General features: G+C 41.0%; 1 protein-coding gene across 3 annotated transcripts in view; it reads left to right on the top strand.

Annotated features, from left to right (window-relative positions):
• asic1b (acid-sensing (proton-gated) ion channel 1b) overlaps nucleotides 1-12,304 on the top strand; it is a 279,883-nt gene extending 267,579 nt beyond the window's left edge. For all 3 annotated transcript variants that reach the window (XM_015959216.3, XM_054751934.2, XM_015959215.3), the window contains 4 exons: nucleotides 9,858-9,949; nucleotides 10,209-10,288; nucleotides 10,760-10,861; nucleotides 12,024-12,304. In XM_015959216.3, coding sequence (XP_015814702.1) covers nucleotides 9,858-9,949; nucleotides 10,209-10,288; nucleotides 10,760-10,861; nucleotides 12,024-12,119 — 370 coding nt within the window. In that variant the 3' untranslated portion in view covers nucleotides 12,120-12,304. The remainder of the gene's footprint in view (nucleotides 1-9,857; nucleotides 9,950-10,208; nucleotides 10,289-10,759; nucleotides 10,862-12,023) is intronic.
• The last annotated feature ends 259 nt before the right edge of the window (nucleotides 12,305-12,563 follow it).

The raw sequence follows: 12,563 nt of genomic DNA, 5'->3' as shown, positions 1-12,563 counted from the left end.
TGATCCAGCGAGCTCCGAGTCATGCAGGAAGCATCAGTGAATGCATCAGAGGGACACTTCAAAAAAGAGGGACCTTCACACATCAGGCGTATTTGATAAGAAAATACCAAGTGGTATCAGAGAGCACGATGCTAAGAAACAACCCCACAGAGATCATGGAGAGCTGACATGCTGGGGCTTACACGGCAAATACACGTTCTGTAATACTGATACAGATCTTACACCAAACCCACATCTTCATAAATCTATTTTCCCCCCGTGCCTCTGCAGAAAGCATAATTTTCTTTTTAAGTAAGAATTAAAATGTTAAATTTGACACTGAAGAATTGAGTTGAATTTTATTAAAGACATTAATAGGAAGACTTTGCAGTGATTTATGTTTTCTAACTCTTTAAAGAGCAACATAAAGGCTCTGGTGGGTTGTAGGTTTCATTCAGAGCAGCTTTTCTTTACCATTAATGATATCGGCCAGAGGCAAAATTCCTTTGAATGGCACGTGTAAAGAAGTATTAAAACCTCAGATGAAAAAGGTTTTTGGATTTTCATGGCTGGAATTTAAAGAAAATCTGATTTTTTTTTTTTTACTGGCGCAGGAAAAACAGAAACTAACTTCCGGTCTAAGCCCTGGGCAGCTGGTGACGCTTCACAAGGCGCTCTGCTGAAACAGCGATAGTAAACAACGCCTGAGACTCCGGTGTTTCTGCGTTAGCGTTATAGCAGAGAACAATGTGTCACCAGTCATATGCAGCTTCTGAAGCCTCTGCTAGTCGGTCAGATTTTTTTTTTCTCTCTGGGATACGGCGACAAGAACGGATATTGGATTACCGGAGACGTTCAACCGAATTCCGTTCCCTGCAGCTGGATATCAGAACCGGAGGTGCAGACATGCTTTGGACCGTTTCACTCAGAAACCCCACGGCCCGATTAGGACACCGGGGAGGTTTCTGTTCGTCTTCAGAACCAAAATCGGTACAGTTTAGGTGGCTTTCAGTTAAGTTCTCAGCTGATTAACTCCACCATATTGCCCCAATATAATTCAGTAATCTACAGATGAGTAAAATAACGTGCTGCCAGCTTTACCGCTGTGTGTATTTATTGATATAACATTGGGAAATATTTAACTGATTGCTTACCAGAATAAATCTTCCTGATGCTAACTCGCTAGCTCGGATTGTTGTTTTCTAATCCAGGATGACACGGAAGTTCTACCGGTCCTATTGACCCTTTGCACGTGACGTCACACCACTCATGTGACCGTCCCCTTCGCCATTATGGACGGCAAAAAGACTGTTTACACCCGTAGAATCACCAGTGAAGGGAGTCAAAACAAGCCAGTTTGTAGCCTTTTATCGCTTTTATTTAGTTGATTTGACAGTAAAATGGTTTCAGCTTGCTAGCTCAGAAACAGACTCTGACCTTCTTTCTGCTCCTGTGTTCGCTTATAGGATTAAATCGCTGGCATTGCCAAAATTCACGCTGCAACATTTATAACATGTGATAAACAGTGTTTCATTTTACACTGGAGCTGATTTAAAAGCCAACAAAGGTCGGGATCCAAACCAGTAGAAATGTCACTGGGACCAGCTTCTACTCTAAGATCAGGGGACAAAATATGACAAAGTTCCTCATGGTAAATAATAACATTGTTTTCACACATGTAGCTTTGAACATTATTGTTAATATCTAGAAATTCACTATTGTCAACAGAAACACTCATCCACCATCATGACATATAGGATTATTAATACTAAATAAGTCATATAAACATTCTCTTCTGGCTCTTGGCGGGTGCAGACACTTCTTTTCCTCCTCCCCTCCATATCTTATCCTCAAGGCCATTGTCTGTCTCTGGGTGCTGGGTGCATGGCTGCTTCGTCATTTTTCTGGAAACTGGAAACTGAAATACATTTAAATGGATCTCGTTAGCTGGTCTCTCAATGCGATTGATAAAAATTTTTCAACTATGAGAACAGGAGAAGGGGCTCCTGGATGCTCTGCCAGTACAGACCCAGTTGGACACATCATGGACTCCTGGAAACAGTGGAACTTGATTTGTTCAACTCAGCTGTCGGTGGAGGACTCTGAAGATGTGTGGATATTCGTGGTGTTGGTGTCAGGTTTCCTGCTCATTGGCCTTGGAGGCTACCTGGCTTATCGGAAAATTAACAAGCTGTCGAGGAATATTGGCCTGATCCCGGTGCTCAGAGATGGTTTGCACCGCGCTGTGAATTCACAGACTCAAATAATTGTCGAGATGAATCGTAAGCTTGGGACTTTGGGGGAGATTCATTCTTTGGCACAAAAGATAGATGCCATCGAGGAGAGAGTGGACGAATCAGCACAGATCGGGATAGATTAATGTCCATTACTATTGGGATTCGGAGAGGTGAGGACAAGCAGACTGTAAGACAGAGAGGAAATTATCTCTGTCTGGCCCCCAAAAATTTCTAATCGGAATCTGACGCCCTTGAGCCTGCAAGGCTCCAACGAAAACTCCCCCCTCAGAAGATATGTGGAATGTGCCGTCGCTATGGCAACTCAGCTCTTCCTCCTTTCCCAGCCTGGGCAGGACATCGGGAAGGCCTCTGAAGCGTCCAGGATCACTGCAACCCTCCAACCCTAAATGCCCCCCCTCCCACCCCCACTCCACACTGAGGTGACATGTGCTGCTTCATCGTGGCTGCAGGAGATGAAGCTGGGATAGTCCCAACCCACCAACCCTCCTAGTGGAGACTTATGTTGTGTTGTCTAAAGTCTGTTGCAAATCTCTGTCTGAGTTTTTTTTTTTTTTTTTTTTTTTTTTTTTGCTGAGCAAAGCTGCTCTCCTGCTGCAGAGTAGCTCTGAAGTGCCTCATTTTTTCCCTCCACCTGAACCAATCCTCGTGTTACCCTCTTATCTCTATTAAGGTAGTGCAGCTCAGGGTTGCGAATGACCACAGTCACCAATTCTTGTCATGCGTCTTGCACATGTATGTCTGATCTCTGAATTGTGTGTACTGAAACTCTAATTTCCCTCTGGGATTAATAAAGTATCTTTGATTGATTGATTGATTTTAGGCCCATCACAATCACTCTGTTTTTCTCATGAAATATATCAAAGTTAATCTTACCCAGTAAAGTGTTTGCTTTACCGGAACAGATACAGGCTGGCCACGAGACAACTGCTGTCCATCGCCGTCTTCTGTCACAATCAGAGTTATCCGAAATAAAGACAAGTTGGGTTTACCCCTTTGTCTGCTAGCGCAGCCAACCACAGTGTAATCTAGTACCACTTTACCGTGAAATCAACAAAATAAAAGCAAAAGATGGCTACAAATTAGCTTCTTTTAAACCAGCTTAACAGAATTTTAAGGGATGTAAATAGTTTGTTTTGATGTCCGTCTAGGCGAAAGAGGCGTTCCCATGAGTGGTGTGACGTCACTTGCAAAGGCTCAATAGAAACAGTAGAAATCCACCTGGCAGCACAAAATTATGCAATAAGTGGGTTTTATATAATATGTATCATCTAAGAAGTTTGCTTTATTATTATCATAGAGTCATTAATCCATTTTCCTGACTCTGGTCCTAAAATGGGAAAAGTGCTTATGCAGCACAAAGTGTTTTGGTAGAAAACAGGTTAAAAACCTTCACCTGCTACGATCACAGTAAAAAAAAACAAGTGCCACAAATTGATGGCTGCTCTAAAAATGGGACCAGAATAAGAACCGTGGGTTAAGAAAATACCGGAGGAGAAATAGTTTGACAGCTGTAATCTGTACTGTCTCCTTTTGAAACAGTAGAGACGCGTCAGGCGTTTATAACGATGTTGTGAGAGAGTGAGGGTTGTGTTGGCTCAAGTGTTGTTGGTGAAAATGTGGGAGAAGGTGCTGCAGACTGTGAACAACTGGAAAAGATCTAAAAAATAATTATTTAAGATCTGTAAGAAGTTTTTGCACTTGGCTTACAGTTGAAAAGCATTTGTAACAGTCATAAATGATCATTATTAACGTTTTTATGTGTTTTAGCTAGAAGGTTTAATTCTTTTCAAGTGAAATTTTTGAAAACATCAAATATTCTCGGTAATCCCAATCATCTAGACTAATTTTAATATTTTGTTGTGTCACTCAGTGTCTATCCTACATTAAAGAGCCTAAAATTGGCTCAGGACTGAACTGCTGCAGAGAGCAGTTTTGTAGCCATCTGAACTCAAACCTCAATTTTTATTTATTTATTTTTTAATTGTGGTTTTGAACAGATCCTAAATATTTCATCATATTACTTTTGCATCAGAGTCACCAAGATTGAATCCATGCAACACTGTCAGTTTTACAACACGGTACTGCACACGGATCTTGTTCAGTCTTGTGGCATCACTGCACATCCACCTGCAGCGATCTCAGCTTCCAGAGAGTAGAGGATTGTGGGTAATCAACCAAGGCACATAGACATGTTCCAGCAGCCTTTAAAAGGCTTATGGCATGAAGCTTTCACAAGTAGAGGCTGATGGTTTTATGACGTCTAGCATCAGAAATTTCATATTATAATTAAAGCATCATTTCCCCTCCACTTTGAAAGGTGTTGGAAGATTACAGCCGTTATGAAAGAAACACCTAAAGAAAACGTTCAGATCTTTGAAGTGTTTTGAAGAATTTATGTCCTGCTGTTGTATTGAGCTCTTTGAACAACCTCAGTTTAGAGAAACAGAGAATAGTTCTGAAAAGCTAACAGCTATTGTTAACAGAGCTGAGACCAAAGTGGATTACTGCTGACTTTAGCCCATTCTGACTTGCACTGCATCCTAAAGTCCGTTGTGAAGTTCACTTGGAGAAAGTGTGCAGTAAGGCTTCGAGTGTGTAGTACACCAGTGTGCAAATAACTGCCATATTGGGACAGTGAGCGTTGTGTCATAGACTGTGACACTTGCTGGGATGATGGTCATTGTTGCCACTTTTTTATATATATTTACTAACATCTTTCACACAAACAATTATTTGACTAAATGTACATTCATTGCTGTCCACATTAAATCCTAAAACATTCAGAGCATGGATAAATATCAATAATCATCTTTAAATGAACGTTTTTCATTTTGGGTAAAAGAGGAAATGATACAAAGTTGGTTCTAATATTGAAGATTTGATTTTCCATAAACATTCCAAATGTTTCTTTTTCTTGATGGGAAGGGTGGAAATTGCATTGTTGGTTCTTATTTAAAACACAAAAGTTTCTTTTTACCTTGCTGACAATTTCGTTTGTGGCTGCAAACTTTCTCAGAGCTGACGCCGATAGTGGTGACACTTCCCTCTCAGTTTATCTGCGGGAAGCAGAAGACGTTGTCACCAGGCGCGCAGTTAGGGTGGGGGATGGGGGGATCTGTCCCCCCCAGATTCAGATCGACCCCGATCCGTCCCCCGCACTAAGTCCAGAAAGAAAACAAAATCGGATGTTAAGCGCTTGAGGCTCCTTTTTCCAATTACGTTGAATGCAGCATGACGTAAACAAACACCAACTCCAGAGGTGCAAAAGTGGTTGCTGCTAGGACGCAGGATGAAGTGAAAAAGGCAAGCAACGATTTCTGCGTATTAAAAAAAAAACAACAGTGTAAGTAGGTGGGACCGATCTGTCTGTTTATGCATGTTGGTTATAGATTTAGTACATTGTTGTCAGTGTTGGGACTTACTCATTAAAAGCGCCAAATCCTCATTGCTGACTTTAAAAAGTATCTTCTACAAATATGATCCCTCATGAAGTTAATACTTTACATCAGAAGATAGTGGAGGTGTGTAACCTTCAGGCTGAGCAATGTTTTGGAGTTTTTAGAGTTTGAAAAACGCCTCCCGCCGAGAGGCTCCCAGTCGGGGAGAGGAGGAGATACGAGCAACATGAAGAGCACAAATATTAGATAAAACGTATAACTGCCGGCAGATCTGGTCTTTGTTGACTGATCACTTTGTCTGGTAATGACTGACTTTTATTATGAAGCGGAATATTGACTCTGATGAAGAAATTCACTCATCCAGCCGGGAAGATTGACGCTTCTGCAGCATCAGACAGCTGGTGCTGCACGAGAGGTGTGTGGAGCTTACAAGCTCCAAACGTTGGGTTTGATGTTTGTTTAACCTTCTTTGAGACGTGATGGATGTAGAAATGATGGTAAAAACACCGCTAACATGATAGACGTAGCGACAATGTAAAAAATAAAGCCAAAAAAAAAAGCCGTAAAAAAGAGGCAGATGCCGATGCGTTATACATGGAAGTCAAAGTGTGCCACATAATCATAAAAAAAGTTAAATATAAAATTTAAAAAAAAGATTTATATATTTATTAAAAAAATTAAAACTTTCCAAATATTATGAAAATTTCTAAATAACGTAAAAATACGAAGGAACATCTGTTGGTCAGGCTGGAAAGTTTGGGAATCACTGCTCGATTGGAACCGATTCCAACTGTTAGTTTTTCACGGAATTGTTCAAAGTTTTTTTTTCGATTCCTAGAATGCCGACCGTAAGAGGAATCCGCGGCCGATCTCCGTGAAAAATGAACGTGATATGCAAATTGTGTGCAATAACTTTGACTGATGCTAAACTGTTAATATATCCATAACAGTGAAGACACCGAGAACCACCGACATGTTCAGTCCACACGTTCTTTATTTTGTCCCTCACTTCTGCCACACACTCCATTTCACCATCTCCCCACTAGGTGGCACCATGGTACTACCAAATATATAAACTGGGCCCGGCTGAACAGCATATTGTTTCATCCCTCTAATACCTAATATATATCACTATATTACATTGTGATCAACGCTTTTCAGAGCTGATCACACCAGCTGTCTGTGTGCAGCACCGAGTCCCCCCTCCTCCCACCCAGGCATAAACAAACATGTCTGCCGAACTTTTACTCCGTGATGTAAACTTTAACTCCTGCAGCGTAGAGGAAGCTTGTTAAAATATGTCAACACGGTGGATTTAATAGAAGCTTTAAAGAACAAACTCTGGACGGTATGAGGTGAGTTTGTCTCACTGCAGAAATAAAAACACACACGGAGCATCAGCAGTCAGATGCAGCCGCTCACCAACACTCCTGTGTGTGAGCATGAGCATCAGAAGGCTGAACAATAACCTGTAGAATAATTAAAGTCATCATGCTAGAGCAGCTTTCTCTGTGGTGGACCACACCAGCTTCTGCCACAGTAAATAATAATAATAATAATAATAAATCACACACAAAGTTGTGAACATTTTAATTTCCTTTCTGAACCATTTCTGTTGAGAGTTTTAATGTTTAAAATCTGTCACTGACAGCAGCTACATTTAAGTTTCACTTTCTGTTCTGACTGAATGCTGCTGCAGCATGGAGGTGTAGTTCTCAGTCATCCTGGATATGATCATCCTGAGAGTTTTAGCTGAAAACAGCTGGACGTTTCTGGATGTGTTGGAGACATTTAGCCTCTCATCCCAGAGGCTTCGTCCAGACTTTGGTTGTGGTCAGAAACAAACACACTGGTTGTGCTGCAAGTCTTTTTCTTTTTTTCTCCAGAACATGTTTCTGTCTAAACAAAGGCGATGTTATTGTTCATAGAATTAAAATTCATGTTGAAGTTAAGATTATTTCATCAAGTAGGACCTGTGGTTACCTGGTTCATGTAAAACATGTCATGTCTTGAAAGAATCGGAATCGGCAATCGATAGGAACCGGAATTGAAACAAGGAATTGGAATTGGAATCTTAATCAAATGATGGCCAACCCTATAAGTGAATATTGTTTTTTAAATATATTTTATGTGCAGTTTTTTAGGGCTTTTATGTTTTCTGTAAAGATTTGTATGCTGAAAATCATTTAATGTTTTGCATAAAGCATGAGGATTTGGTTGGTAATCGATTGGGAGAACAACAAATGACTGACTTGGATAGTGTTGATCAGGTAGAGCTTTGCTGCCAGTGTTCCACTGCACAATGGTTTCAAACACGTATATAATAGTGTTAGTTTTTACGTAACCCATTGGATGAAATTCCACAAACTGACTGAGCTCTAGTTAAGGCTCTTGTAATAGTTTGTGTATGTGTACGTGCGTGCGTGTGTGTGTGTGTATATGTGTTTGGGGGAGGGTACATTGAAGCTTTGTCCCCATCCCCCCCCCCCCAGTTTGAAAATCCTTTCTGTGCCCCTGGTTGTTGCCCTCTGCTGCCTGCACTCCCTTCACTGATGACACAGTCCCATGCATGATCCAATGTGTAAATCACATTGTCTCTGTTCATGGTTCCGTATCCACGTCCCCTCATCTCTATGGCTTCCTTTTTCCATCTTTTGTATTTCTGTTGTTTGGTGTTTATTCATCTTATTCTCAAATTGTCATTCTCACACAGAAATGGATTGTGGGTAATACACTTTGCGAAGCCTGCATTGAAACGGATTTGGGCAAAATGTGGATCAAGGGTGCAAAAAAGGCAGAGAGGTTGTCAACTTCTGCACTTGGGAATTGGGGCACCCTACGCACTCATAGAGGGGTGAAAATGTGGAAGTGCGAGTAATTGGGATTGGGCCACAGAACAATTTTAACCCTCCCACTGTCCTAATGGGTGTGACCCCACAAGGAAAGTTGACCATTGAGCATGGTTGATGGTTTGTCCCTTGGGTCCATGTGGCAGGGGTGAGGTGGTACTCACTCCTCACCCCTTTCACATGGACCCAAGGGATAAACCATCAGTCCTGCTCAATGGTCAACTTTCCTTGCGGGGTCACACCCATTAGGACAGTGGGAGGTTTAATCTAAAAATGTTGCTGTTTTATTAACTTCAACACTGCATTACAATTATTTACCCAGATTTCTATGAGTATTTTCAATAGAAGCTAGCAACAGAGCGAGCTATCACCAGCAGCTCTGCTAAAAAGGAAATTGCTCGTATAGTGATCAATACTTTATACAAAGTTTTCTGAATTTTGAGATTATGTGCTTTTAAAATCAGAGGAGTATAATGCATGTTTTAAACTCTAAAGATATTTTTGTTTTATTATTTAATCGTCTTTTTTTTAATTAAAGCAACACTGAATAAGTTTACCGCTTTTCTCCCTCACCCCCCTACTGGTTGAAATCAGAATTACAAATATCGTAAACAGCCCTGCTGCAGCCTGCTGTTGCTAGTGCTAACAATCAGCTTAAACACAAGCCAGCTGATACTAAATAGGCCCCAAAGAAAAAAGATCCACACTGTTGGACAAATAAAATATTATCACTTAGTCCAGTAGCAACAAAGCCAGTTTGTGATTTTGTAGCCTCCTTCAGTTCCCTCAAACAAGTGTAGGGAGAACTGTCAAATGAGAAGTTGCTCAAGAACCACTGAAACCAGTTAGAAAGCAATAGCTTAAACCTTTGGTGTTGCTTTATCGTTGTCATGTAGACTTTGCATTTTGTCTTTTAAATGCAGTCCTCAATGATGTCTTTATATCTGGCAGATCATTGCTTCTCTTCACTCGTATTTAAAAATACAAACATAACTACAAATTCAAGTTGTGATATGAATCTCGAATCCATGATGTCTGACTCTTCCCAAAAAGACTAAATTCAAAAAAATGAAATCATTTCACTGGCTCGCCCTGGGCTCCTAAACCGTGTGATGTTTTTTCTCCATTGAAGTCAAACAGCTGTCATCATTTCCTTTGTGTTCCTGTGTGACGAGGTATTGAGGGAACATTAGTTAACCATGGCAGGTTATTTGCTGAGCTTGACGCATCTGCTCTGGTATCTGCAGAAAGTGGCGGTGTCACCCGTGGTTGTTTTCTGCCCGAGGACGTTCTGGTAGAAGCGTGTGTGCAACATGCTAGCTGAGACGTTTGAATATGCGCCTTAAGACATGCATTCTGCTCTTTGTTTGCAGTGATAACATTCTGGTTCTGGATATCTACTTTGAAGCGCTCAACTATGAAACCATTGAACAAAAGAAAGCCTATGAATTGGCAGGCCTTCTGGGTAAGGAAACATCTGTCAAGTTTTGCTTGTTTTCTGGAAGAAAATATATGCGATATGCGGCGTGACAGATGCTTTGTATCCAAAGTGACAGTAGTGCAAGCACTTGCATGTTTATAATAGTTGTTTGGGCCCCTGGAGACACAAAGCTGCATTATTTCTACTGCAGAATTTTAAATGATTTGTGTTTTTTCTGTTTCATCTCTTACCAGGAGACGTGACCTAATGTGAATAAAAAACATCTTTTAAACTTCTGTTCCAGGTGATATTGGAGGTCAAATGGGTCTCTTCATTGGTGCGAGCATCCTCACTGTTCTTGAGCTCTTTGACTATTTATATGAGGTACAATTTCCCCTTTTTTTAATTCCTACATGCAAAAAAAGTCATTTTCAACACAACTATAATGTTAAGTGCGTTATGGCAAACCACAAGTACCTTATTCCCCCTCTCAACCCTGCTGCCTATTTGTGCTTAGCACGCATATTTGATTAAAAGCAGCATTTACATTTTGAATGTTTTAGGTTTCTATTAATCGGAATGTTTCTGTCCAACATGCTTCCTCAGCTTCTTACAAGCAAGAATGAGTTTTTTGTGTGTTTTTGATCAGCGATATAAGTCTGTTTTTTGGACAGATGGTAAAGCAGCTCCTTTTTCTAAGCGTAGGCTCGACAGAGAGAGAAACGTATTTTTACATTTCAGCTTGCCTAATTCATATACGTGGGCTCGAGTTATGAAACCACCACCCCAAAAAAGTAAAGAATTTGGATGTTCTCCAGGAGCTGCATAAGTCAGATTCTCCTTGTCTATTTTCAGGTGATCAAGTACAAGCTGTGCAGATGCATGAAGAAGAAACACAAAGGCCGCAGCAACAACGATCGGGGGGCTGTGCTGAGCCTGGATGATGTGAAACACCATGTAAGTAGGATGCTGCTAAGTACTTTGACTGTGCCAGGCTGCATTGCTCTGACAGGAGCAAACTCGTCTGTTCTTTGTTCTGACTGGACTCAAGTTGCCGCCAGCCAGGGTAGAGAGGAGCAAACGTGAGAGAGAACAGACTGAGATGGAGAAAAGCAAATTTAGAGATGCTACAGGAAAAGGAACAGGAAAAAAACTATTGGGATAAAAGGACTGAGAGGGAGGGTGCAGGAGAGTAGAAAGTGGCTTGAATTTAATCAAAGCAGCAGGGCAGCATCAGCAGGAACAAGCCGGAATTAAAGCTCTGGAAGGTGTGTCAGCTTACTTACATCAGAGCATAAATGAAACCAGTTCACTTTCAGTGAAAATGATTTGCTCCTCCTCCGCTTCTGACCATCTTCTTTTTCATTATTTTTCAGCTCAGAAATCTATTACCTCTCCCTTCTCTGACCAGCATCAAGTCGTTGTGTTTCTAACAGCATGTTTACGATACTTTCTCCACATTTGCACACTCTTTATCAGTGGCAGCCAAAGGGGGTACCGGAGGGAGGCATGGCCACCCTTAAAAGGTCGTTAGCCGCCCCACTTGTTTTGTCTCCAAAGACAGTAGTTTCTTACTTTACTTCTATGATCTGTCATGATGCCAACAAAAGAGCAAACTTCTTCATTTTCTTCTTTGTGTGCTTTTTAATGACGATCAGAAAGCTAAAAAAGTTAATTGCTAGCCTTTATATTAGCTATCAGCAGAGTAAAGAGTTAACAGCAATAAAGCAGGCACAGAACTCCCCCTAGGTCACCTACCCATCCCACAAAAATGCTTAGTCGGGTTTCTGCTCAGCAGGGGCTGTCCAGTGTGAAGTTGTTAAAGTCTCTACTTCAACAATCACTGAAACCCACTTTTAAAGGAACAGCTTAAAGTGTTCAAAACTCTTTAATGTTGCTTTATTGCAAAAGTATGGAAGAGCAATGCAATAAACACCTACAGGCCAAATTCTGGCCAGTTTTGTGAGCCACCTCAAAATGTTCACTGGCCCCCCTATGAATTTTTTTTCTGGAGACGCCACTGCTCTTTCCCCATTGACCTCTCAGTTGTATCTATATCTGTATTTCTGCTTGTTGTTTTCCACCTTTTAAGTTGGCCTCTCTTCCCATTTTCTTCCAGGCCCCTTGCGAGAATCTGCATACACCCTCGACCTATCCTGGGAACATGCTACCTCACCATCCAGGCCAGGGCAACTTTGAAGACTTCACTTGTTGAGCAGATCCTGGTGAAACAGCAAAGTGCGTGTTATGCAACCAAAGCCAACCATAAGACAGCAAGGACTATCCAACGCACAGACAGTGAGGAACTGATGCTAAATCCAATAAAGGCACTTTTTACTTAAAGACTACGAAGAAAAAACAAGCTAATTCTACGTGACAAAAGATTTTCACCCAAGGCCAAGTGAAGAAAAAGCCCTGAATATAAAAAAAACATATATATTAAAATTTTTAGGAGAACATTTCATGCAGCACTCAACTCTTGTTGTTTTCCTCTGGAATACTGCCGCAAAGGATGCTCGTGGAGAAACTTTGCCAACGTGGAACTCTCGTACACAAAACAGTAGCACTAAAAAAAATGTAAAAGATCCCTGAAAGATGTACAGTTAACTCACCATAAAACAGACACAAAAAGGCCCCATACCTTTATATAACACATTAT

Source organism: Nothobranchius furzeri, chromosome 3 (assembly GCF_043380555.1).
Source record: "Nothobranchius furzeri strain GRZ-AD chromosome 3, NfurGRZ-RIMD1, whole genome shotgun sequence".
Lineage (NCBI taxonomy): Eukaryota > Metazoa > Chordata > Actinopteri > Cyprinodontiformes > Nothobranchiidae > Nothobranchius > Nothobranchius furzeri.
This window is presented reverse-complemented; position numbering and strand designations above follow the sequence as displayed.